A 25,719-nucleotide genomic window follows, 5' to 3' on the forward strand; every position below is an offset into this window, starting at 1 on the left:
ATGTGCTGCACTGCTGCACACACACCAACGTGGAGGCTGGACACCCTGCGGTAAGATATTTTATATTATATCGATGCTAACGCAACCTACTGGCTGAAATGTTTGTCTTCATAATAAATGTGTATCACCAAGCAACCGTGAACAACAACTATATAACACTTGTGAAATGAACCTGCTACCTCAACTGTTCTACATCTACTAATCCAAGAACTCATTCATTCAACGCAGCCATACCATCAAAGCCTACCCTTCTGCACACATCCCTCTATTCTGTCTAAGTTTAGTCTTTCTCTGAGGTCATCAAATTGAAGTCTGTCTTTATGACTCACATCTACTATATAAATCTCATATCATTTCTGTCCATGCCATGCATATCCTCAATCCTTCTTGGCCAGATTTTATTCCCATACATCATCAGACTGTGTACACATGCCTGATTTACTCTGTAGCAGTCATCATAACATGCTATTTTCTCTTGCGGATTAATACCCCCTTTGTTGACTGATGCGGCCATGCACTGATTAGTCAGCTAGTAGGGCGTATTAATCCTATATGCCCTTAAGGAACTAACTACCCCTGTCAGGAACTAGCTAGCAGCCAACAAAAGGACTCAGACCACCAAAGTAAACAAACATCTCCGCTCTCACTCTCTGTTCACTGAATCCCCCCCGGGTTATGACTACTTCCACTGGACAATCTGAGACACTTCAATTGTTTGTCTCCCAACACGCAAACATCCTAGAACTTTATATTTCTTTTCTTTCTTTCACCTCGGACATAATTCTTCTTCTTTCAAAATAAACCTTTTTGTTGTTTTGTTTTAAAAAAGAAATGTTGATTATTTACTCTGTGCTTTTGCAAATTAATCTTTTACGTGGAGTTCTGTACGCTCATGCATAAAAACTGCCTAAAAGATTCTGCTAGTTAGTACTGGCCGGTAGTTCCTTGGATTTACTCCCCACTATCTCCTGTACAATCCCAATGTTATCACCAAGATAACAAAATTTCTAAACAACAACAATAGCTTCTCAATAACAATAATAGCTTTGGCATCCAGATTTACTTTTTCTACATCTGAGTTTTCATCTATCTTCATTGTCTTACACATCTGCCAATGCATTTCTTGTGTACCCAAGTACGACAAAAATTTGATGTCCACTCGACTTCCTTTCCACAAGCGGAGCAAGGGAAATTTCCTGAAATCCAAATTCACTGGAACTTCAGGTTCATATACAGTTTAGAAGCACTGTATGATTTCCACAAAACAATATGAAGGTTGTTCCAAAAGTAAAGCTTCCTATTTTTTAACTAAAAAAGTTGAAGAGCTATGAATATGGGAGTTGTATCATTAAAACGAGTGACCGTTTTTGGCCAAGAATTTATTTCTCCGCATAGTCACCACCATTCTCAATCCACTTTTGCCATTCATTTTCATTCTCATATACATGCCTGATGTAATCTTCAATTAGTCAACATTGGTATCGCTCTGTTGGTTAGTAATGGCAAAAGTTCCTTGGATTTATTCCAGTCACTCTTGACTCGTGCAGTCACACTAGCTCTTGTCCAACTTCAATGGTATGACCCAGCAACAACCTCAAAAGTTTTACCCTCCAAACATACTTTCTCCACATCTGATTTTTCATTCATCTCCATTATCTTTTTTTTTTTTTTTTACTCATGTTCACCCCTTACAAAGCATATCACCGCTTGGATGTAAAAGGCTACTATTTGGGGCCATGTCTAGGAAAGATTAACAAGATATTTAGTTAGGTTACATTTAAACTTCTGCATATCAGTACAGCCAGGGAAGCAGGCAGCAGGAAGGGAATTCCAAAGTCTAGCTGTTCGAGGGAAGAAACTATTAGAATAGAAAGCTTTCTGGCATTTAGGTACATCAACAGTGAAGGGATGAGATCTTATTGCTAATCGGGTTTGTCGGGGATATGTATGTTGAGGGGGTACAAGTGAAACAAGTTCATCAGAACACATTCCATTAAAATATTTGTAAAACAGGCGCAGTGATGCAACGTTGCGATGATGGGGCAGGGGCTGTTGCACATTTTTCAATCTGTCATCACTTTGGTGTCGCCCTCTGAGGTCATCAGATCTAAGCCTGTCTTTAAAACTCAAATCATACATCCATCATATCATTCTCATATCATTTTTCTCCATAAATGCCGTTTAGGTTATTTAATGTCAAAACACAATAACTACTGTAAACAATTCATTGTAAACGATAAATTGAACATAAGTTGCTATTATACCGAACGCTGAGGGAGAGGATGATAACTTCCTCTAATGGATTAGTGCATGATAATTAAATAGCTGATTTCATAGTCGCCACAATACCACATTTACTCTAGAAGTTTGGCATAATCTCGGGTATCACCAGGACATAACTAGATCTCTGCACACCACTAAGTTGAATCAGTCGATATTCGCTATTTTGATTGCCTTCCACATAAAGGATACCTAAATTCTAATAAGTTGAGAGGGATACCAGATTCTTCTGTCACGTATGGTTGAGAAACTAGTTCTTCATAATCGTAATAAAAGTTTTCGGGTATGGCTTCTTTTTTCGATAAACCCTTCGATGCTTCTGATTCTCCATGTTGCTCTTGCTCCATTTCTCCCGAATCTTGTATCTCATTTTCTTTTCCTTCTTCGACGCTGGCCGCTGCCTCTTCTTCTTTCTTCTCAGATTGGTCACCTTCCTCCGTTTCAGTTTTGGGGGCGTCACTTTCTTTTTCCTCCGGCGCCTCTTCCGCAGCCTCCCCATCCGTCTCTGGTTTCCCAACGCTTTCCTCACCCGCTTCCTTTTCAGGTTCTACTTTTGTTTCTTTGTCGCTTTCTCCTGGCTTTTCATCACCTTTGTTTACTTTTTTATCGTCTTCTTCTCCTCCGCCTTCTACTTGTTCACTTTCTCTTTCTTCTCCTCCTTCTTCTGTCTCACCTCCCCCTCCTCCTACTCCTTCTGTCTCACCTCCGCCTTCTCCTTCTGGCCCACTTTCTCCTCCCATCCCAACTTCTCCTTCTCCTGTCTCACCTTCTCCTCCAACTTGTCCTCTTCCTTCTTCTTCCATTCCAACTTCTCCTTCTGTTCCAACACCTCCTCCTTTCCCTTCGTCTTCTTCTCCGTCACCTTCTCTTTCCACCTCTTCAGTTTGTATTACAGTGCTAGATCCACCCTCATCTTGTGTACCAGCTTCTCCATCCACATGCTCTCCTGCTTCTCCATCATCATCCCCATCTCGTTGAGTACTTTCTCCTCCTTCAGCTCTTTCACTCTCCTCCTCTTCTTTTTTCTTGTCTGTCTCCTGTGCGCTATTTTCTTCTTCCATATTTTCTTCTGCATGCAATAAACCTTAGTATTGTCAGACGTTTTTTTTTTCCTGCAAAATAAAAAAAAAAGAAAAGAAAATAATTAGAATCAAAATGTTTTTATATATCTAACAGACGGATATAGCCTACAAAGAGATTTGGCAAATAAACCAGTTCAGTTGTCGCTTGCTGAGGTTAAATAAATGCTGGAAAAAAAAAAAAACAGAATATAGAAGATGCACAACACAGAAATAAAGAATAATATTATAACGTTGTCCGTGGACCAACACAAAAATCTATTTCATTGAATTTCTTATTTAATCTTTGAAAGTTTTTTGGGTTTTTTTTTTAGTAGTAATATCATAGAGGGAGTCGGTGGAGCTAACCCTCCCATAGTCTTAAGTTCTGTTTTTACAATCAAGGACACTGAAAGAAAACCTAGACAAAGAATAGGAAATAGCTACAACTCGCTTGTTCTTTGTAGGAACAACATTTATTTCCTCATTAGTGCAGCCGTGACGTCACTCACATGATCTAGAACCTTCTCCACATCTCTCACGAGATCTCAAAAGTTATTTCATCTTTCTCGTGATCATTCACGTTCTCTTTTTATAGTCCTTTCCCCCCCCCCCATCGGTGATGTCACTTTGCATGCATTTACATAAGCGCATTCGTGTTGTGTTACAATATGTGTGTTAAATCAGACAATAATAAAGAAATGTCTTTGCAGAACTGTGTTTGCAGCTTTAAGAAGTTCAACTATAATAAAAACAAGTGCATGGTGAACGAGACAAAAAATGATTACATTCAGCATTTGCGCCCCCCCCCCCACACACACACGCAAAATTAGCCCCAAAAGTCACAAGGGGATGTTAAATCCTTGTGAAAATGAACAGTTTTAGGCCTTAACATGTTTGAGTTCTGCACCATACAAAAAAAAAAAAAGAAATGAATAAGTCCATCATTTACCCCCATTTAGCCCCAAAAGTCCCCAAGGCCTTAACATATTTAAATTTGAGTTCAGCACCATGCAAAACTGCTAAATAGACATGCAAGGAGATTTCGGACAAATATGGTAAAATAGTCCCAAAAATGGAGTGTTTTTATTAACCCTAAAAGAGCCCCTGAAGCACACCCAAGAGTTATCGCAAAGTATAGACAAACAAAATTATATAGAAATCAGTTAGTTGCAACTTTTCAAAAAGTTTTATAAAAATCCAAGGCATCAGTTTTTTTTTAATAAGCACAAAAGTGTCAAATTTAGCCATTTTAACCCAAAAGGCACCCCTAGGGGGGCAACCGGAGTTTTCCCAGAAAATCCGTCCTGTTACTTTTTTACTCATATCATGTTTAATGTTTGTGCAAAATTTCACAAAATTCAAAGGCGTAGTTATTGAGAAAAGTGTGGACAGACGAACCGACAAACGGGCAAGGGTGAATTTACAGGTCTACCTTCCTTTTGTCCGGCAACCAAAAAAAAAAAAGAAAAAGTTCTTTAGCGTCCAATAAAATAGATGGCCCTCTGAATGCCAGTTTCAGGTAATTACATACAAATTAAGTAGGTGAAGTTTCCTTTGTTGATTGGTTACAATTCCATTTGCAAACGAGAAAGGATAAGGGTTTTTTGCTTTCTGCATGCCAAAATTAGGTGTCTGTTGATTGGTCAAGCAAAATCGTCTTGGCTAATCAAGTAGGGCATTTTTTTTTTTCAGAGTAGGAGGTGGGGGAACAAAAAGAGAATTATTTTATGAGAGAAAGAGAAGTAAATTCTTTTTTATATATCTTAAAGATGATACATAGATACATCTAAAAATTATATTTCAAACTTTTAAGAGGAGCAAGTTGATCACTTGTTGCCTAAGTCGCCCTCACCGGAGAATGGCGACAGTGCTATTCAAACTTATTTTTGCAGGGCAAGGGGGCTCTCCTCTTGGGGTGCTGCTGGCCCATCACATCGCCTTGTGGTGAGAGAAAGGTAAAGACTGGCACACAAGACACAAGACCTCATGGTTTTATAAAGGATTAGGGGTGGGAAAAGGATGCCATAGAGGCCACAACAAAGAATACATAAAATGGACAACGTTGGAAGTGTGTAGATTCTGACTCCATATAATTAAAGACAGACGAATATTGAAGGTTGAGAACCGATTTTATTTACTACTAACAACTTGTATTGGAAGAGGCAAAGTGTTCGTAGGATGGAATGTGATTTAACGAAGAATGGATTGTCCGATGGAGATATTTGACAGTTTGTATTACGTTGGAATGTTCGTAGAATGTTTGCAGGTATGTACGATTTAACAAGGAATGAATGTTCGTAAAATGTTTGTAGGTATGTATGAATTGACAAGGAATGAATGTTCGTAAAATGTTTGTAGGTATGTATGAATTGACAAGGAATGAATGTTCGTAAACTGTAACTTATCTTTTGGACGATGGAGATGGTTAGGGTAGGCCGGTCATCCTACTGTCGGTGATGCGTGTTCTGGCTTGTAACTGGAAAGCGGGTGACTTTTTCATCAGCAGCTAGTAGCCCGGCGTCTTCGTCTTCTTTTTCCTCCTCTTTTCTTTGGTTTGTATGAATTAGGCAGTGTTTAGAATTGAAGGCGTTTGGCCCATAACATGAGAGCATAATCGGCTTCAGTTCACTGGTGCCTAATTTCTTTTTCTTCTTCATTATGTCTCTTCGGGTTTGGTGACAGAATCCGTCCATACGTTCACTGACGCAGCGGGGCGAGTTCTCTTCTCTTCATCTCTTTAGGTCGGGTGGGGGAATCTGTCCGTGCGTTCACTGACACAGCAGGGCGAATCTCCTCTTCCCTCCTTTCAGTTACCTCAAATCCCTCGTTTTTATTGTGGCAAACTGGCTCCCGGAGACTGTGATATTTGAGGTGTTTATTTTAGGCACGGAGCTCTGCCATTGGTCGATAATTATTTTGTGGTTATCTTATTTTTTTTTCTTTCCAAGCAGAAGCGATGCGCAAAAGACGATTTTTCATTTTGTCTCACATGGTGGATGCGTTAACATCCGGTTCGCTGCTATTTCTCATCATGTTCCCACAACAGAAAAAAAAGGTAATATGTGCATTTAATTAGATAATAATGCAAAAAGTCTTTGCAAAACTAATTGTGTTTGTGGCTTTAAGAAATCCAACTATAGTAAGCAAAAGTTATTTGATCTATCTATCTATATAAATAAAACCGTGTGTGTGTGTGTGTAAAATTATTTAATAGATAAATTTTAAATTCTTCTGGTCACATAACACTGAAATTAACAGGAAATAGTAATCATACACCAAGGATAGTTTATAACAAATAAAATCTTCGTTTAGGTTGATGAATAACGCCTATATATCGGCAAGCTGAAATGCGAAATGTTCATTTAAACTCGCCATGTTTTTATTTCTTCATGTGCATGCTCACATAAAATTCATTTATTCAAGTTTAATAATAAGACTTTATCTTTCTCTCTATGTAACAGTGGTAGAGAACGCGGGTGGAATGTTAAATGTTTTGGTTTAGATTCTAGCTGATGGTACCGAGGGTTTTTTTTTTTATGTTTATTTTTTTTTTAACTTTTGGAATCATGTCTTTGTATTAGTAAATACGAATTCTGCATACTTTTAAATATATTTAAAGGTATTTTATGGCAAGCGGAAATGTAAAATATTTATTTAGAGGTTGGGATAATAAAGACAATTTAAAGATGATTTAAGACAATAAATATTTTTTGACAACAATTATTATTTTTTTTTTTTTTGTCATAAATCCCTCACAACTGAATACAAAATTCTGTTTTAAAAATTCATACTTTTCTTAGGGAAGTCCTGCACGACAAGGAACAATTTCTAAGTACAGATTTTAATAGAAAAGCTTACTTGGGTTAATGTCAGGTTCCTACGTTTTTGTTTTTGTTTTTTTTCTAGTTTTTTTTTTTAAGTAATACGTTAATATTGCTCGAGATTCTAAAAATGAAACTGTTTATAGTCTAGCCTAAATGTAATAATCTATTATTCTTTAAATTATTTTTCAGTTTTTCCAGTTTTTTTTTTTTTAAGTAATACGTTAATATTGCTCGAGATTCTAAAAATAAAACTGTTTATAGTCTAGCCTAAATGTAATAATCTATTATTCTGTAATTTTTTTTTTTCAGTTTTTTTTTAAGTAGTAAATTAATATTGCTCGAGATTATAAAAATGAAACTGTTTATAGTCAGGCCTAAATGTAATAATCTATTATTCTTTAAATTTGTTTTTCTTTTTTTCAGTTTTTTTTAAGTAATATGTTAATATTGCTCGAGATTCTAAAAATAAAACTGTTTATAGTCTAGCCTAAATGTAATAATCTATTATTCTGTAATTTTTTTTTCTCAGTTTTTTTTAAGTAGTAAATTAATATTGCTCGAGATTCTAAAAATAAAACTGTTTATAGTCTAACCTAAATGTAATAATCTATTATTCTTTAAATTATTCCCCCATGTTCCCTTTCTCTTAACTTTTCCTTTACTTTAAATAACTGCTCTCTTTTTCTTTAATAAATGCATTTTTTTCTTTTTTGTAAAGAAATAAGAATTTATGAACTGCAAACTTTAAATTAAATACACGAAGACATACCTATATATCTTTTCTTTTTTTATTCATTTATCGATTAGACAAAAAGAAATTTAATTTCAAACCAAAATTCTAGTTTTCGAATACGTGGGTTTTGTTTTTTTATTTTTTGAGAATGTTTTATTTACACATTTGCTGAATTCAAATAAATATAAGAAAATTATAGCAACATAAAATAGAGGTTTATTTTATTGCAAAATATATATTTGTTTATTTTATTGAAAAGTATATATTTATTTATTGCAAAATATTAATTTATTTATTTTATTGCAAAATATAAATTCTCGTAACTAATTAAATATAAATAATCATTAAATTTTGAAAAAACTATTTTATTTTTAAAATTTTGCAATTTTTGTTACAATGTATTGTGTGTAATGAATGAATAAATAGATGAATGAAATCCCTCATGACTGAAAACAAAATTCAGTAAATAAAGTTCATACTTTTCTTGAGGAAATCTTGTACGGCAAGGAACAAATTCTAAGCACAGGTTTTAATAGAAAACCTTACTAATGTCAGGTTCGTACGTTTCTTCTTCTTTTTTTTCAAGTAATATGCAAATAGTGCTCAAGATTCTGAAAATTAAAATATTTGTCTATTCAAACTTTAATAACCTGTTATTTTTCTTTGAATTATCTTTCCTTTTCCCTTTAGATTATTGTTTCCTCTACTTTGAATAACTTCTCCCCTTGTTTTACATAATTTCTTCATTTTTTTTTCTTTAAACATTATTTCTGTAAAGAATTTATGGGCTGTAAGCATTAAATTAAATATACGAAGGCATACCTATCTTTTTTTTTTAATTCATTTAGCGATTAAATAAACAAATATTAATTTCAATGACATTTTAAAATAATTTATCTCTTTGACTAAAATATACACTTTTTTCGGATAATTACCCGATATTTCAACAAATTTATGATACATTTGGATTCTGCTTTTCCTAATATAAATTTAAAGTTAAAAATTCATACCTAAACAGATCGATTGCTTCATGTACTTTATATTTTAAAGATATAATAAAATAAATTCAGTCAGTTATCTTCGACACTTCATATCGAGATATCATACAAGAAGAATATTTAATTTCCATGAATACAGTTTTCATAAGAATAAAAACAAAAACAAAAACAAAAATAAAAACAAAAATAAAAACAAAAATAAAAACAAAAATAAAAAACAAAAATAAAAAACAAAAATAAAAACAAAAATAAAAACAAAAATAAAAATAAAAATAAAAATAAAAAACAAAAATAAAAAACAAAAATAAAAACAAAAATAAAAAACAAAAACAAAAATAAAAAACAAAAATAAAAACAAAAATAAAAAACAAAAACAAAAATAAAAAACAAAAACAAAAAATAAAAACAAAAATAAAAAACAAAAACAAAAAATAAAAACAAAAATAAAAAACAAAAACAAAAAATAAAAACAAAAATAAAAAACAAAAACAAAAAATGAAAATAAAAATAAAAACAAAAATAAAAATAAAAACAAAAACAAGAAATATATTCGCCATCAAAATCTCATCTGGCGAAAATCTGCCAAAATACTCAAATTGTTGTCTGCTAATATTTACAATCTAAAAACCACCACGAGACTGAACTCAACTAATGAAAGGTTGACACGAAAGCAATCATTCAAACATGAACAGAAGTTCTCTTGCCCATTATTAAATGAAATTTAATATAATTTGAATTTGCTCCAAAAGAATAAATTTTATACAGTTTATGTTCATCCACCCTGCGCCGATAGAAGTGCCAAGTGGCAGTTGCCAAGTCATCACAATATTGTACCTATAATTCTATTCTTTTTAAATCATATTCCGAAAGTATTATACACCAGAAACTTACATTATTAATAGTTAATTATATTATAAGTTACCCTTAGAATCGTAAAAAGAAAAAAAAGAGTGATAGGTCTAACAAAACGTTATAGTCTGCAGTTTATCTATAAAACAAAATGCTGCTCTCCTTTGGAGTCAAACGCTTGATTCAATCCCGAATTTTTTCTTTCCACTAAAAATTTGATATGAAAATCTGGCACCCCTGCAATACTGTGTGGTAACCATGTTTTTGTTTTTTCGTTGACAATGGTTCAATAACATTGGATAAAGACCTTTAATTGCACAAATTACCATGTAACCTGATAGTAAATTCAATTGGCGATCTGATGACAAAGGTTTTCATAGATATTGCTAAAAATTTCCACGATGTTGGAAAGAGCAATCTTGGTCCCTAGAAATGATGTTGTTGATATGATGAATTATAATCTTTTGCAAGAGTTAGAGCATTCTTATCAATCCATTGATTGTGTTATTGATGAAGATCAGGCTGTAGAGTTTCCTGCAGAACTTCTAAATTCACTACAACTGCCTGGAATGCTACATCATAACTTGATATTGAAGGAAGCAGCTCCAATTATATTATAAAGAAATGTTGACCCACCTAAACTATGTAATGGCACACGGTTAGCAATAAAATTTTTGAAAACTTCAGCTAGTGTCCAAATAAAAATAGCTGATTGTTTGAAGGTTCAAATTAAAATTGTTGCATTCAAATTAATGAGAAGTTTCAAGAGGTTTTTTTTTTCTGTGTCTTTGTTTGTTCGTTTGTTTGTTTGTTTGTTTGTTTGTTTGTTTGCTTTTTTTTTTTTTTTGTATTCAGCCCGCTAAAATAAAGTCTCTGTTTTTTGGTCAAGAACAACTGTCTTTGCCAATCAAATTGGGATTTTATTTTAGAATAGGAGCGATGAACAAGCAGATAATAATTTTATGTGAGCAAGAGAAGCAAACCCATTCATTTTCATCTTAAAGATGCATCTAAACTGATATTTCAAACTAAGATATACCAGGCAAAAGAAAATATGGACAGTTTCCGGGTGGATTTCTATCAGTTTAATTTTTCTAATTTTCAGTGTTTATTCAGACTCCAACCCTATCATGCCGGCCATTTTTCTTGTTCTCACATAATATGCGACATTATTTGTTTTTCGAGCCGAATAAACACTTTAAAATAAGCTAAAATAAAAAAAAACTTATCCAGCTAAGTAGAAGAGTAACTTATCTAATTTGTTATATATTGTTTTTTGACCATTTCTTTTTGTTGTCTATAGTAAAAAAAAAATGCCAGAAAATTCTATTTGATATTGTTAATTTACTTTATAAAATGTACTTATATTTTTTTATTTATAAATTTGTTGTTTGTTTTTGTTGTTTATAAATGTATTTATAAATTCAATTTAAAATTGTAAAATGTAGCTAATAGTTAATTGTAAAATTGTTAATTTATGTAAGGGAAATAACTCTTGTTGACTAAACTATTTTTCTCTTTGAGGAGAATTTGAGACGCTAAATCAACACAAATTAGACAAATTGTACTTTTATTAAAAAGAAAGAAAATGCGACTATGGTCACAAAAGAATTATAAATGTATTTGGTAATAATTACTATTACAGACATAAATTATTTCACAAGAAATAATGTTGGGAAATTAGTCAAAAACAATTTGCTTTAGTTTATCTTCCCATTTGTGATCTATTTGTGTTAAAAAAACGAAATTTGTTTTCTGATTCTGTCTCATTTGTGAGACAATCTTATTCAAAATGTTTATGAGACAATCTTATTCAAAATGTTTGCGAGACAATCTTATTCAAAATGTTTGTGAGACAATCTTATTCAAAATGTTTGTGAGACAATCTTATTCAAAATGTTTGCGAGACAATCTTATTCAAAATGTTTGTGAGACAATCTTATTCAAAATGTTTGTGAGACAATCTTATTCAAAATGTTTGTGAGACAATCTTATTCAAAATGTTTGTGAGACAATCTTATTCAAAATGTTTGTGAGACAATCTTATTCAAAATGTTTGTGAGACAATCTTATTCAAAATGTTTGTGAGACAATCTTATTCAAAATGTTTGTGAGACAATCTTATTCAAAATGTTTATGAGACAATCTTATTCAAAATGTTTGTGAGACAATCTTATTCAAAATGTTTGTGAGACAATCTTATTCAAAATGTTTGTGAGACAATCTTATTCAAAATGTTTGTGAGACAATCTTATTCAAAATGTTTGCGAGACAATCTTATTCAAAATGTTTGTGAGACAATCTTATTCAAAATGTTTGTGAGACAATCTTATTCAAAATGTTTGTGAGACAATCTTATTCAAAATGTTTGTGAGACAATCTTATTCAAAATGTTTGTGAGACAATCTTATTCAAAATGTTTGTGAGACAATCTTATTCAAAATGTTTGTGAGACAATCTTATTCAAAATGTTTGTGAGACAATCTTATTCAAAATGTTTGTGAGACAATCTTATTCAAAATGTTTGTGAGACAATCTTATTCAAAATGTTTGTGAGACAATCTTATTCAAAATGTTTGTGAGACAATCTTATTCAAAATGTTTGTGAGACAATCTTATTCAAAATGTTTATGAGACAATCTTATTCAAAATGTTTGTGAGACAATCTTATTCAAAATGTTTGTGAGACAATCTTATTCAAAATGTTTGTGAGACAATCTTATTCAAAATGTTTGTGAGACAATCTTATTCAAAATGCTTGTGAGACAATCTTATTCAAAATGTTTATGAGACAATTTTATTCAAAATGTTTGTGAGACAATCTTATTCAAAATGTTTGCCCAGTTTCGTGATTGCAGTTGTTCTACTGTCTCTTTTTTCATCATATTGACGTACCATTTTGAGGTCTGGATTTTGGGAGCCCATCAGTGCTCACGATTAGTGGTATGATGCTCATGGTCAATTTCTGATACCTATTACCTCTTGCTCTGCTCAGCAGATACAACCTAGGCAGACACATTGTTTTTATATTTTATTCTATGTGGTGTCAATATTTTTCAAAATGTGTGATAATTTAGGATAAGGGAAATAACTCTGGCTGACTAAGATTTTTTTTTGAGAGAGATATTGGAATGTTAAAAGCCAACGAATATTAAAGGAATTACACTTCATCTTAAAAAGAAAAAATGCAACAATAGTTGCAGAGGAATTGGAGATGTTATTAAAGAAAAATGTGACGACCTTTAAAAAATTTTATAACATTAATAACAAAAACTTTTAATCTTTAACATTACAAAAAAGAAAGAAATATTTAATAAACTATAAACATTATTGTATCTGAGCAAAGTGGTCATCTATGTTTACCTTACTAAACACAATTACTACTCTGTTAAATATTGTTTCGTCTATAGACACATGACGGTCCTTATCCATGAAATTCTTTATTTGGCCAATCAGCGCTGGTGTTCTGATTTCCTTACTCCTCCCACACTTTTCATCATCCCTCGCAGACTTCTTGCCTTCCTTGAATCTCTTATGCCACTCAAAAACTGAAGCTCGATTCATGCAAGATAATCGAAAAGTAGTCTGAAGCATTCCATACGTTTCTGTAACATTTTCTCCAAGTTTAAAACAAAATTTTATTGCATATCATTCTTCTAAAGTGTCCTCACGTCCAGGTTGAATTTTTGAAATTCACCAGCTGTGACAATCAGGCTTCAGTAGGTTGTATTCCAATTCCTGCTGTAGCAGTTCTTTTGAACCTGGAATCATAAAAATTGGTCAGCCATCTCATAAGATGTATAGCCATGCCATACTGAATTTTCAAGAGTCTACAGCAAGTTTAAATGCCTGTAGAAAAAAAATCTGGAAACTTATTGAATGCACATTGTACCATAGTTTGGTTGGTCTTTCGGCTAAGATTCAAGTGTAGTATCTGTTTTAATGCTACATGCTGGGTTTTTTTTTATCTTGCCACCAAAATCAGCAGAGATTAGATCATTCCTGTAATAACCTGTCCCTTGCTGATTGAGTCCTGTGCAGTTCTAGGAGGTCCACCCTCCCAGGCTTTGCCTTCTCTCTTTGAGAAGGGATTAGTTTATTGCTAATCGCCTGAGGCGTCCCTGCTGCAGTATGCCGACAGGGCTGTCCAAGTACTTTTTGCGGGTCAGAGTGACGCTCCTCCTTGGGGCGCTGACTTTTCAATCTAAACCTAAACATAGATTCCATGAACAAAGCTTCTTTCTTAGAACTGCATGCCTGCGGAACTCTGTTCCGTTTTCCTGCTTTCCAACTGATTGCAATATGGTCGTTTTCAAGTCCAAGGTAAACAAGTTCTTGATGAGCCATCCCCTTAAGTAATCCAATCGATCAAATTTCCATTACTAACGATTACTACGATATTTTCCCATTGACTACTGTACACTCATTAACGCTTATCCTCGAGTGGTTTCTTTGCAAAAAAAAAAAAAAAAATTCCACTTTCCGACCCTTGTGTCACATTTCTCATGGTGGAAGATAGAGAGAAATAAACAATCTCTGTTTTGCTGCTGCACTTAAGTTAATTTGTCCTTCGTCAACGTAGGAGAAACCTTTCTATGCTAAGGCAATTTGTATTTTTGCCTATTTCCAAAGTGCCCCCTTTTGGAGAGCTGGTTTCCCGCCACACATTACAAACGACCTTGTGTCACATTTTTCTTTCATGGGGAAGCAAATAAATAAATACCATAGTTTGGTGATAAGGTAAATTTCTTTACAATAATTTTCACCAAAAACACTCGTCTAACTGAAACCACTGTCAGTAATTTTCCCCACTCTTTATCTGTGCCTAAATCAAAACGTAGATTCCATGAACAAAGCTTCTTTCTTAGAACTGCACGCCTGTGGAACTCTGTTCCGTTTGCCTGTTTCCCATCTGACTACAACTTGGATGTCTTCAAGTCCAACATAAATAAGATCCTGATAAACCAACCCCTTAAGTAAGACACTTTATCAGATCTCCATTACTGACGATTATTACGATATTATCTCACTGATTACTGTACACGCAATAACCCTTATCCCCGAGTGGCCTCCGGGCCTTGATAAGTGGTTACTTCCATATAAAAAAAATAATAATAATTTAAATCAATTTTATTTATACAGTTTCATTAACACGACAAGCATATTATGGGAAGAGTTATGCAAACAGGAACATGAAAACATGCTGAGTCGACAGATATGAATGTGGTTGATTCTAGGTTGTCTGCATCACCTAACTCAGGTTGTCTGCATCACCTAGCTCAGGTTGTCTGCCTCACCTAGCTCAAGTCGAGATAGAAATATGCTGCCTTGTCATCATGATGCTAAAACACTGACTAAAAAGAGGGGGAAAATGGAGAAATTCACCAGAAGCGCCTCCCGCACAAACATGTTCTTACAATGTATCAATCACTCTGTGAGAACAAGCTAACACAAAAGGAAATAGATCGTAATTATATGACTGATGCATGGCTATGAGAGATGAATCTTCTTAATATTTACAGTATATCCTATTTTGCTGATATTCAAATCATATATATAAAATTTTGTGGATTATATAATGGAAGTAGTAGCAAATGTCTAAGCGTCCTCCATGGAGAGCTATGGGGACCGAACCTCTTAAAACTTCAAATGTATGCTATTTTGTATTAAATTTAAATCATGTACATATATATATATATATATATATATATATATATATATATATATATACAAAATCAAAAAGTCAAAATTAAGTTTCCAAGCCAAAAGCTTATTTGAATATCCTATCTAACAATAAATTCATGTAAAATATAATTTATAATCTTACATTTGTATTCTTAGATAGATAGATAGATAGATAGATAGATAGATAGATAGATAGATAGATAGATAGATAGATAGATAGATAGATAGATAGATTAGGTTGAGAAGAAAGTTTTAGTAAAATTTTTAATTTGGATTTCATTTCAAATGATTTAAAAGTTAAAAACCGCAAGAACTTTGTTAACCTTATATATATATATATATATATATATATATATATATATATATATATATATATATATATATATATATATATAAGTCTCTGTTGACGACAATGGAAGTAGTCTCGAATCTATGTGGCTTTTTGTATGCCTAATCTCTACATCCTCCTTCCCTGTAAGCCATAAGGTAAAACCTTCTTATCTCTTCAAATAAGTATCTAAGAGTTTACTTGATATTAAACTATATGTATATAAGACACCAATGCAGAGAGTTTTACGAAATTTCGATTTCTTCTGACTATATAAACGAGCGGAACAGTATTGCTGTTACATTTGGGCTGGTGCATCTGCTACCAGTCTCTTACTTCTGGACAGGGTTTAGAAGATAGTCGACAATCTAATAGGACCCAAACTGTCAGCCAGGCTTCAGCCTCTCTCCCATCGATGAAACGTTGCATCCCTCTGCCTATTTTACACGTATTTTAATGGTTGATGCTCTGACAAACTACAAGCCCTTGTACCTCCTCGATGTAAATACCCCCAACAAACCCGAAAAGCAGCTAAATCCCACCCCTACACAGTAGAGATCCCTAGATTTAAGAAGGCCTTTTACTCTAATAGTTTATTCCTCAGAACTGCTAGACTTTGGAACTCCCTTCCGAGTTTCTGCTTCCCCGACTGCACTGATATGCAGAAGTTCAAGTGTAATGTAAACAGACATCTTGCTGCTCAACTCCCTACATAGTATCCCTGTAATTATATCCCAAATAGTGTTCTAGTATTCTCTTACATCAAAGTGGCATTGTGCCTTGTCTGGAGTGAAAATTCAATTACAAAAAAAAAAAATAAAAGTTTTACGAAATTTCAATTTCTTCTGACTATATAAACGAAAGGAATAGTACGTAAATAAACGAACGAATAAAAGGAAAGTAATATGGTGTTAAGGCCATAGTAAAAATGAACACTTTTCGTCATTCAATCCCACCAAGGTCGGGTCTTCCTGCTAGTTAATTTATAATTCATCCAGCGTATCAACGTAAATTGAAATCAATTAAAAGTCTGATTTTCAATAAGAAATTAATATTTTAGCACCAAATTGCTTGTTTTGTTTTACTCCTGGATAATTTTTTTATATATAAATTAGTAAGAAGAAAAACGATTTCACAATGAACGTTTAAAAAGAAAAATATATATATCTATATACATGAATATTTACCTGGCGATGGATGGAAGTGTTTTCTGGATTGTAAATTGTTTACTTTCTTCAACCCATGTTTAAACATTTGTTGCTAAGCAATTTTTCGTTAAAGGGAGATAATATCAAAGGGGAGTAACTCTGCAATCTTATTTTCTTAGATAAGAGCGTTCGAAAAATAATTGTTTTTACCAGAATATATAAAAGGACATCATTACATTAACACACCGATTCTCGTGAGATTGACGAAGGCGACTTTGAGCCTGCTTAGTGTCAGATGGGTAATTAGTGACGGCAACACTTGCTTGCTAAAAAACTAATATCGTTAAAATTGGATTGCGGCTGACAATTGCAAAGTAGAGGCACTTATTCGGGATTCTGCGTTTATCTAAGGGAGATAACTAGCATTTCGTACGGACACCAACAATCTGCACTCTTTGGAAATCTGATAAATATGTTATTTTATTTTATTTTTTCTTACTAATATGCACTATCTTAAATTAAAAAAAATAAATTTAATCAATTTAACAGTAACCATAAAACAATAATCAGCATTTCATGATCATAAATCACAAATTAAAAAAAATGACACTAACATTTTTTTTTAATTTTTATATATATTTTAAAATTGATGCAAAATTCACAGTGTTTCCATTATTTAGATAGGATTTATTTCTCATCCCATCTTTGAATGATTGGAATCGATCTCGTTGGTTAGATTGTTCGAAATTATTCTGGAGTTTGAATCGTGCAATTTGTGCAGTTGTAAAGCTTCTCAAATAATGCACTTGTGATATTTTTGTCAAAATTCGATTGCTTCTTCTTTAATCGATTTTTTTACGATTATCGATTTTCAATATTTATCGAAGGCATTCCAATGCAAACCCTATCAAAGAACACTCCCAGAAAAATAAAGTACATTCTAGTGCAATTTCAAAACATTGGCACAATCGTTTCGAAGTCCATAAGGAATGAACTCACACATACAAAGTGACTTATCTATATATATATAAAAGCGAAAATGTATGTATGTATGTATGTATGTATGTATGTATGTATGTATGTATGTATGTACGCTTTTCCTCGATGTCAACAAAAGGCTTCTTTCAGAGAAGCGCTAGCTCGGTTCACAACTTCTTAAAACTTTTTATATCATCTATAAATTGTAATATCTCAGAGTTATCCACGGAGCTCGCCTGTCTATTTAATTTTATTGACTTTCAAACGTTAATTATTCGACATTTCCCGCATCGGCACGCGTTACATTCGGTTTTCGGTATAAAAAAAAGTGAAACTCGACCACAGGCCGAAAGCCAGTTGTCTCAAGAGAGCTAAGTAACGTTTGTTCAATGTCGACTTCCTGATATCAGACTGTAGCTTTCATTTCGCTCCTCCTAATAAACGGGGAGCGGGTTTTTAAAAACAAACAAACCGATTTATTCACCTCATTCAAAACTGTCCTGCACAAAATGCTTGCTGCTGAATACCTATCGCCGTCATGTCAATCAAAAACGCGCACCTGTTTTTTTTAACACTTTACTATTTTCCAATTGCGCGTCGTGAAGGCTTCGTTTTTTTCACGGGCACCTGTTTTTTTTTCACATTTTCGGTGTTTTTTCACATACCCCTAAAACCACCCGGGCAACGCCGGGTACCCTTTGCTAGTCTATATATATAAAAGCGAAAATGTGTGTATGTATGTTTGTTTGTTTGTGTGTCCGCTAAAAACTTTCGACAGACAACAAAAATTCACAAACTCTGTATCATATTGAAGCTCCATCCTTCGCCCGAAAAATTGGCCAAAAACGTTAATTTTTTCACCCCGAAATCGACAATTTTCTACGGGGGGGGGTCAACAAAACCGTCCTCTCATGACGACGACCGGTTCTATGCATGCGTCAGCTGACGTCATGAACTGATTTAGTTTAAATAGTTGAAGAACTGACTAAATTTCATGTACGTCGTGTTAGCTAAGTTGGTGAGCGCGTTGGTTCATTATCTAAACGTTTTGGGTTCGAATCGTTGTGTGAGATGTCTTCTTTTTTTTAATCGATTTTTTAAATTTAAATTCTTAGGTTTTCATTAACACTCTCGACCACACACCCAAAAACACCCGGGTACCCACCGATTTTTTAAATTTTAATATCGAAACAGGCTTATTTAAGCCATTTTTCACATGTTTTTTTAACGTTCGTTTTTCTGTTTTCTTTTTTGTTTTTGTTTTTTTTTGTTTTTTGGATTTTACATCGTTAGTTTTTTGTGTTTTTTTTTTTCGATTTTTTTAATTTTAATATCGAAACAGGCTTATTTAAGCCATTTTTCATGTGTTTTTTATTTTGGTTTTAATGTTTGTTTTTCTGTTTTCTTTTTTGTTTTTCCGATTTTTACCTTTAACATCGTTCATTTGCCTTACGTTAGTTTGTTTATGTTTTTTTTTTCGATGTTTTGATTACCCTCCTCCCCTCCGTGCTTAAGTTTTAACGTTCGTTTTTATGTTTTCTTTTTTTACTTCGTTTATAACAAACAAACCTGGTCATTGACCTCATTTGCTGAATAGCTATTGCTTACGTCGTTGTCATCTTAACGCTCTACGACTTCAGTGTGGGCACCTGTAAATTTGGTTCTTACTTAAATAAATTCAAACATCTTTCAGTAACTCATTCTCGCTGGCCGAACAGTTCATGTTTTTTCACATTTTATTTTCAAACTTCGCCTCAGGGCTTCGGGTTCGATCCTACCCCCACCCCCCGGTTTCTTTTTTATTTAAGAACACACACACCTCCAAACACTCGGGCAATGCCGGGTACCCCCACTAGTCTATATATATAAAAGCGAAAATGTGTGTATATATGCATGTTTGTATGTATGTATGTGTGTTTGTATGTCTCGCAAAAATTTTCGACAGGGGTCACGGATTTTTGCCAGATAGGTCATTTTAAAGTTCCAACCTCCGGCCGACAAATATCGAAAAATTGGCCAAAAACATTAATTCCTTCACCCTAAAATCATCAGTTTTTTACAGGGAGGGGTGCCGAAAAAATCGTTCCTTCATTTTCTTTGCTCCTGCTACAACGCCAATGACGTCATATTTGACCTAGAAAACGTTCGCGTTAGTTTCAACCACCTGCAAGTGTTTTTAAAGGTTTAATTTTATCCATTATTAAGTGTATCTCTCTTTGGCGTAGGGGTAACATGTAGGGCATTTTTTTTCCACCTTAGCCTCGATGTTTCGGGTTCGAGCCTATCTTTCTACCTAAACTTTTTTTCCTCTTTTACACCTTTTTCTTTTTTTTCCTTTTTTTTATGTTTGTTCGCTGTTTTGCTTTGTATTGGTTTTTCCAATTTTTCTTAACAGCGTGTTTTTTTTTTTATAATATTAAAACAGGGTCACCCTCTCCTACATACACCCCCCAAACATCCGGGCAACGCCGGGTACCCCCGCTAGTATATATATATAAAACATCAAATTAAGTATTCGTATATGGTAATATATTTGTTTGTATGTATAGCATTTACTCCTAAACTAATTAACCGCTCATTATGGATTCCAAAACACATCTGATATGCATAAGGAGTTCAAATATAGGTTAATTTTAGTTTAATTTAATTTCATACAAATGGAGAACTTTACGAAGATTCATACACCTTCACTTTTTGTAAAAATATAACAATGGGTATTGGGCATCAATTAATAAATATTTTCCAAATTCTTTGAAGTATTTTGAAGAGTATTTATGGACACAAACAACTTCTTATTTGAATATTCAAATAATTAAGATTTTTCTCATGTCATTTCTCCATAATCCAATTCCTCTGAAACTGTTTTTTCTTCTTTTTAAGTTAGAAACCTTAACATTTTTAAATTAAAAAAAAGGTGTTGAGTCGTTGGTAATGTTGACACATACAGGCCCTATGTAAAAACATAGATATAATTGCCACCAATGTGTAAGGTGATTTGTGTTTATGTAAAATACGACCTAAGGAAATATCTGAAACTGAAACAAAATATGTTTTAATAGTTTTTGCGTCTTGCTTTAACTTTGACTTCTTTTTCTTTCTTTTTTTTCTTTTTTCAAAGACGTCACCACTTGAGTGTACAGTAGTCAATAGGACAATGACGTAGTTATTGTTAGTAGTGGAAATTTGGTAAATTGGATTACTTAAGGGGAACGGCACATCAAGAACTTGTTTACATTGGACTTGAAGACAACCATATTGTAGTCAGCTTAATTATGGAAGAGAGTTCCACAGGTGTGCACTTCTAAGAAAGAAGCTTTGTTTATGGAATCTACGTTTTGGTTTAGGCACAGATAAAGAATGGGAGAAATTGTTGATAGCGGTTTCAACTGGATGAGCGTTTTTCATAAAAGTTTAGCAAGAACGTGATCATAGATTGGAGCTCAGACGAGCACTTGCCATGAAAATATCAAGAGAGCAGAGACAGGCTCGCAACGTCCCTTCTGTAGTAAAGAGGTTGCAAGGAAGAGAAAAAGGCATCCTCTATCAGGCTATGAAGTCTATCTTGATATCTTTACATAAACACAAACCGCTGTACACATTGGTGGTCATGATATCTATGGAAATGGCACTAACCCTATGTGGGTTTAATCGGCTTCCTCCAAAGGAAAAAGTTCCATGGGAGTATGAAATTCACAAGTGTTCCTCAATCACATGTATATTCCCGTCAACATTCTCCTACATACAGTGCTTGGAATTCTCAAATTGGTCACCCATCTGGTACTGACCAGGCTCAACGTTGCTTAATTTCGGTGATCTAACGAGAACGGGTGGGTCAATGTGATTATGTGTATATGATATCTGTTGCAATATTTTTGATTATTCATGGGGGTATGGTCTCTCACAGTTGGAAGATTCTATTTATAAACACTGCTGCTAGGAACTGATGAATCAAATTAATCCACATTCTACTACTAAGAGGTTATGGGCACAGAGTGCTTCGTTTTTTTTTTTTGTTTTTTTTTAAAAGAACACAGCTGTCTTTGTGGAATTAATACAGTGCTTAGATGACCGAAGTCTATCACTGGTAATGAGAGAAGCTCTGGACAATGGCAGCAAAGCATTGAACATATTAAGAGAGCATTATTTATCGAAAGGAAACCCCAAAATTATCTCTTTATATACTGAACTGACATCTCTAAAACAATTGGAAGCTGAAACAATTATAGATTATACTATAAGAGCCGAAACCACCGCAAATTCTTTAAAAATGTCTGGCGAAGTTATTAGCGACAGTCTATTAATCTCCATGGTCTTTAAAGGATTGCCAAGTGATTTCAAGCCATTTACCACCGTGATAACCCAGAAAGGAAAATCCATGACTTTTAGTCAGGTAGCCCCCCAGGAGTTACAAGGAAACTGAGAAAATGATCACAGAATAAAAACGAATCTACAAATATCATGAAATTTAAAAATGCACACATAAAAAACATCAAAATTAAATTATACTCATGCCTGGAATAAAAAACACAACTTTGCCAAAACCAATTTTTCTCCTAAGAAAAGTACGAAAATTATTTGCTATAATTGTGGGCGACCTAATCACAAAAGTTTCCAATGTAGGTACAAGACTTTGAAAGGAGACTCCATTAAAAATGTGGAGAGCTTCATGAACGAACATACATTTTAATTTTCATATACGTTTGATGTTTCAACAAACAGTAACAATTTTTTTGTCAAATGTGGTGCAACGGCACATGTAATTATGAAGGAATCTGATTTTATCAATTTTGATCCCAACTTTAAGCCTCAGAATCATTTTGTAGAACTGGCCAACAGCAGTCGATTAAACGATATCGTTTTGAAAAAAGGCGATGCTAAAATCTCGCTAAGGAACAATAAAGGTAAACTTTGTTTCTGTATTCTAGAGAACGCTCTTCTAATCCCGAAATTTAAACAACATACATTTTCTGTACAAGCCACCATTAAACAAGGTGCAAATATAAACTTTAGCCCCAATAAATCAAAACTGGTGTACCCAAACACACTTTATTTTGAACCAATAAATGTTCAGATAAATGAATTGTGTCAATTTAGTGTCACTTTTCTTTTTTTTTTTTTTTTACATAGTCATCATAACTTATCAAGGCCAAGAGGTCACTCAAAGATAAGGATTAAAGAGTGTACAGTAGAAATTGGACAACATAGTAATCATTAGTAATGAAAATTTGGTAAATTTGATAACTTATATAGAACGGCTCATCAAGAACTTATTTACGTTAGACTTGAACACAACCATATTATAGTCAGCCGGAAAGCAGGAAAACGGAAGACAATTCCACAGGCGTGCAGTTCTAAGAAAGAAGCTTTGTTCATGGAATCAACGTTTAGGTTTAGGCACAGATAAAGAGTGGGGGGAATTATTGATAGTGTGTACAGCTAGACGAGTGTTTCTTGTGAAAGTTTGGCGAGGGGGGACCATAGATTGAAGCTCAGTCGAACACTTTCCATGAAAATAACGATACATCAGAGACAAACTCGCAACATCTCTTCTGTGAGAGAGAGGTTGCAAGGAAGAGAAAAGGACATCCCCTACGAGGCTACGAAGTCTATTTTGAACTCTATCAAGGCAGGACAAGTCCTTTCTAGCAGCTCCTGCCCAGATGTGGCAACAGTATTCCATCCTTGGACGTACCTGGCTCTTATATAGATAGAGAATAGCATCAGCAGTGAGATATTTACAGGATCGATAGAAAGATCCCACCATTTTTCCAGCGGCCTTGGCAACAGATTTGATGTACGTGTTCCATTTAAGATCAGAAGTAATGGTCAAGCCCAGAAGCTTGTCAAAACTTGAGGCCTCCTGAAGGCGAGAGCCATTCATTTCAATTGATGCCAGATGGGGATCAGAATGTTGATGATGTAAAGAGAGAGGCTTGGTTTTAGATGCATTAAAAGTAACCAGCCACTCCTTTCCCCATTGTAGTACGTGCTCAAGATCAGAGGAGAGAGAATTGGAGAGAACTTGGTCGTTTACTGTCTTAGATGTGCTACCATAAATGGTAGTGTCGTCAGCATAAATGTCTACAAATGATGTAAGGATGTGATTTGGAAGATCATTAATGTAGATCAGGAAAAGAGTTGGGCCCAGGATGGACCCCTGAGGGACACCGGCATTAATACTGTGAGCTTCTGATTTTTGCCCCTCAACTACTACTCTTATGAACCTATCAGAAAGAAATGATTTAATAATTGAGAAGACATTTCCAGCTATACCATAGCTGGAGATCTTGTGAAGTAAACCTTTATGCCATACCCTATCAAAGGCCTTAGATATGTCAAGAGCAATTGCCCTAGAAAGATTGCCTCCGTCGAGAGATTTGCTAATCCTATGAGATATAACTGTAAGCACATCTGCTGTAGATCTAGCAGAACGGAAACCATATTGAGTGTCACTAAGAAGGTTATTTTTGTTGAGATGGTTGATTACTTCTGTATTTAACACAGATTCCAGCAACTTACTCATGACGCACAGGAGACTTATTGGCCTGTACTGAGAGGAGGATGAGCGATCACCTGAATTCTTAAATACAGGGCATACTGATGAAATTTTCCAGGGAGATGGGAAACTATTCTCCTTAAGACAACGTTTAAACAGTTTTGTAAGTATGGGCGCTAGTTCAGGTTGAAGTTTTTTGAGTACTATAATTGGAATACCGTCAGGGCCAGTTGCTTTACTGGAATCAAGGTTTTTGATTAGCTTGGCAACATCACGTACAGATATACGTATATCACATATAATTTATAATTTAGTGTGTTTGCTTTAACTTTAACTTTTTGATTTTACCATTTTAAATTTAAGAACTTTTTAAATTGTCTCCCCCTGTGGAAGTCTTCAAAAACGAAAACAAAAAATTTTCTTAAAATGTACAGTTGTCAAAATGGATGCTTGTGCATTATAATTGCTTATTAAAAAAAAAAAAAAAAGTGCCCCTCTTTTAGGGGCGCTGGCTGGACATTCCCACTTTCCGACCTTGTGTCACATCTTGCTGAGGTGGGCAGCAAGTAAATATCTACTCTCTCATTATTATAAGATCTAAAGCACTTCATTTTGATTCAATAAATGTTCAGATTAATAATTGTGTTAATTTAGTGTCTTTGTTTTAATTTTAACTTTTTGGTTTTCACCAACTTTAAGAACTTCTTGAATTGTCTCCCTTTGTGGAAATCATCAAAAATGTAAAAAAAAAAAAAAAAGAATTGGGCGCTTCTACACTATTAGGACGAAATTTGGGAAATTGTAAGACTGAATTTCACATGAAAACAATGGTATCTATATATTCCTCGTATTTTTAAGATGCTTATATCTAAAAATTACGAAAATCGAGAAGGTAGAAAATTATTTATTTAAAAAAAAAAAATAGAATTTGATGAAACGATCGTAAGACAAAGGAGAGTTCAAAAGAGGGGTAATTTTCCATTTTGATTCAAACAAAATGGCCGCATTTTTTCACCGGCTAACACAATTAAAGTTGTGGTTTTTTGGGGGGTTTTAATAATTCATTAATATTCAGGTAATTTCGACTGCTTAATTTAGAAGCTAACATTGTAATTTATTAGAATTGACAACAAAAAAAAATCAGTAGAAACCATTTTTTTTGTCTGAAAACTACAAAATTTCGTCCTAAAAGTGTAGCAGCGCAAAAATGCACGGTGCTTGTCAAGATAGTCAACTGATCGATTTTTTTAATACGTCGTTTTAAGCAAAAAACAATATTACTTACTTAATTGTCATGTCAAAAATAGTAATATATCAAAAAATTACGAAAAATTCATCG

At 33.7% G+C, this 25,719-nt stretch overlaps 1 protein-coding gene across 1 annotated transcript in view; it reads right to left on the reverse strand.

Annotated features, from left to right (window-relative positions):
- The window catches only part of LOC145248852 (cilia- and flagella-associated protein 44-like), a 228,307-nt gene extending 211,253 nt beyond the window's left edge, over positions 1–17,054 (reverse strand). Inside the window, exons 1-2 of the mRNA XM_080110575.1 lie at positions 16,946–17,054; positions 2,473–3,392 (exon numbers count right to left, since the gene is read on the reverse strand). Of these exons, the coding sequence (XP_079966701.1) occupies positions 2,473–3,341 (869 nt within the window). The 5' untranslated portion in view covers positions 3,342–3,392; positions 16,946–17,054. The remainder of the gene's footprint in view (positions 1–2,472; positions 3,393–16,945) is intronic.
- Between the last annotated feature and the right edge of the window lie 8,665 nt (positions 17,055–25,719).

Source organism: Euprymna scolopes, chromosome 27 (assembly GCF_053919585.1).
Source record: "Euprymna scolopes isolate OS-2025 chromosome 27, ASM5391958v1, whole genome shotgun sequence".
NCBI classification, from domain to species: domain Eukaryota; kingdom Metazoa; phylum Mollusca; class Cephalopoda; order Sepiida; family Sepiolidae; genus Euprymna; species Euprymna scolopes.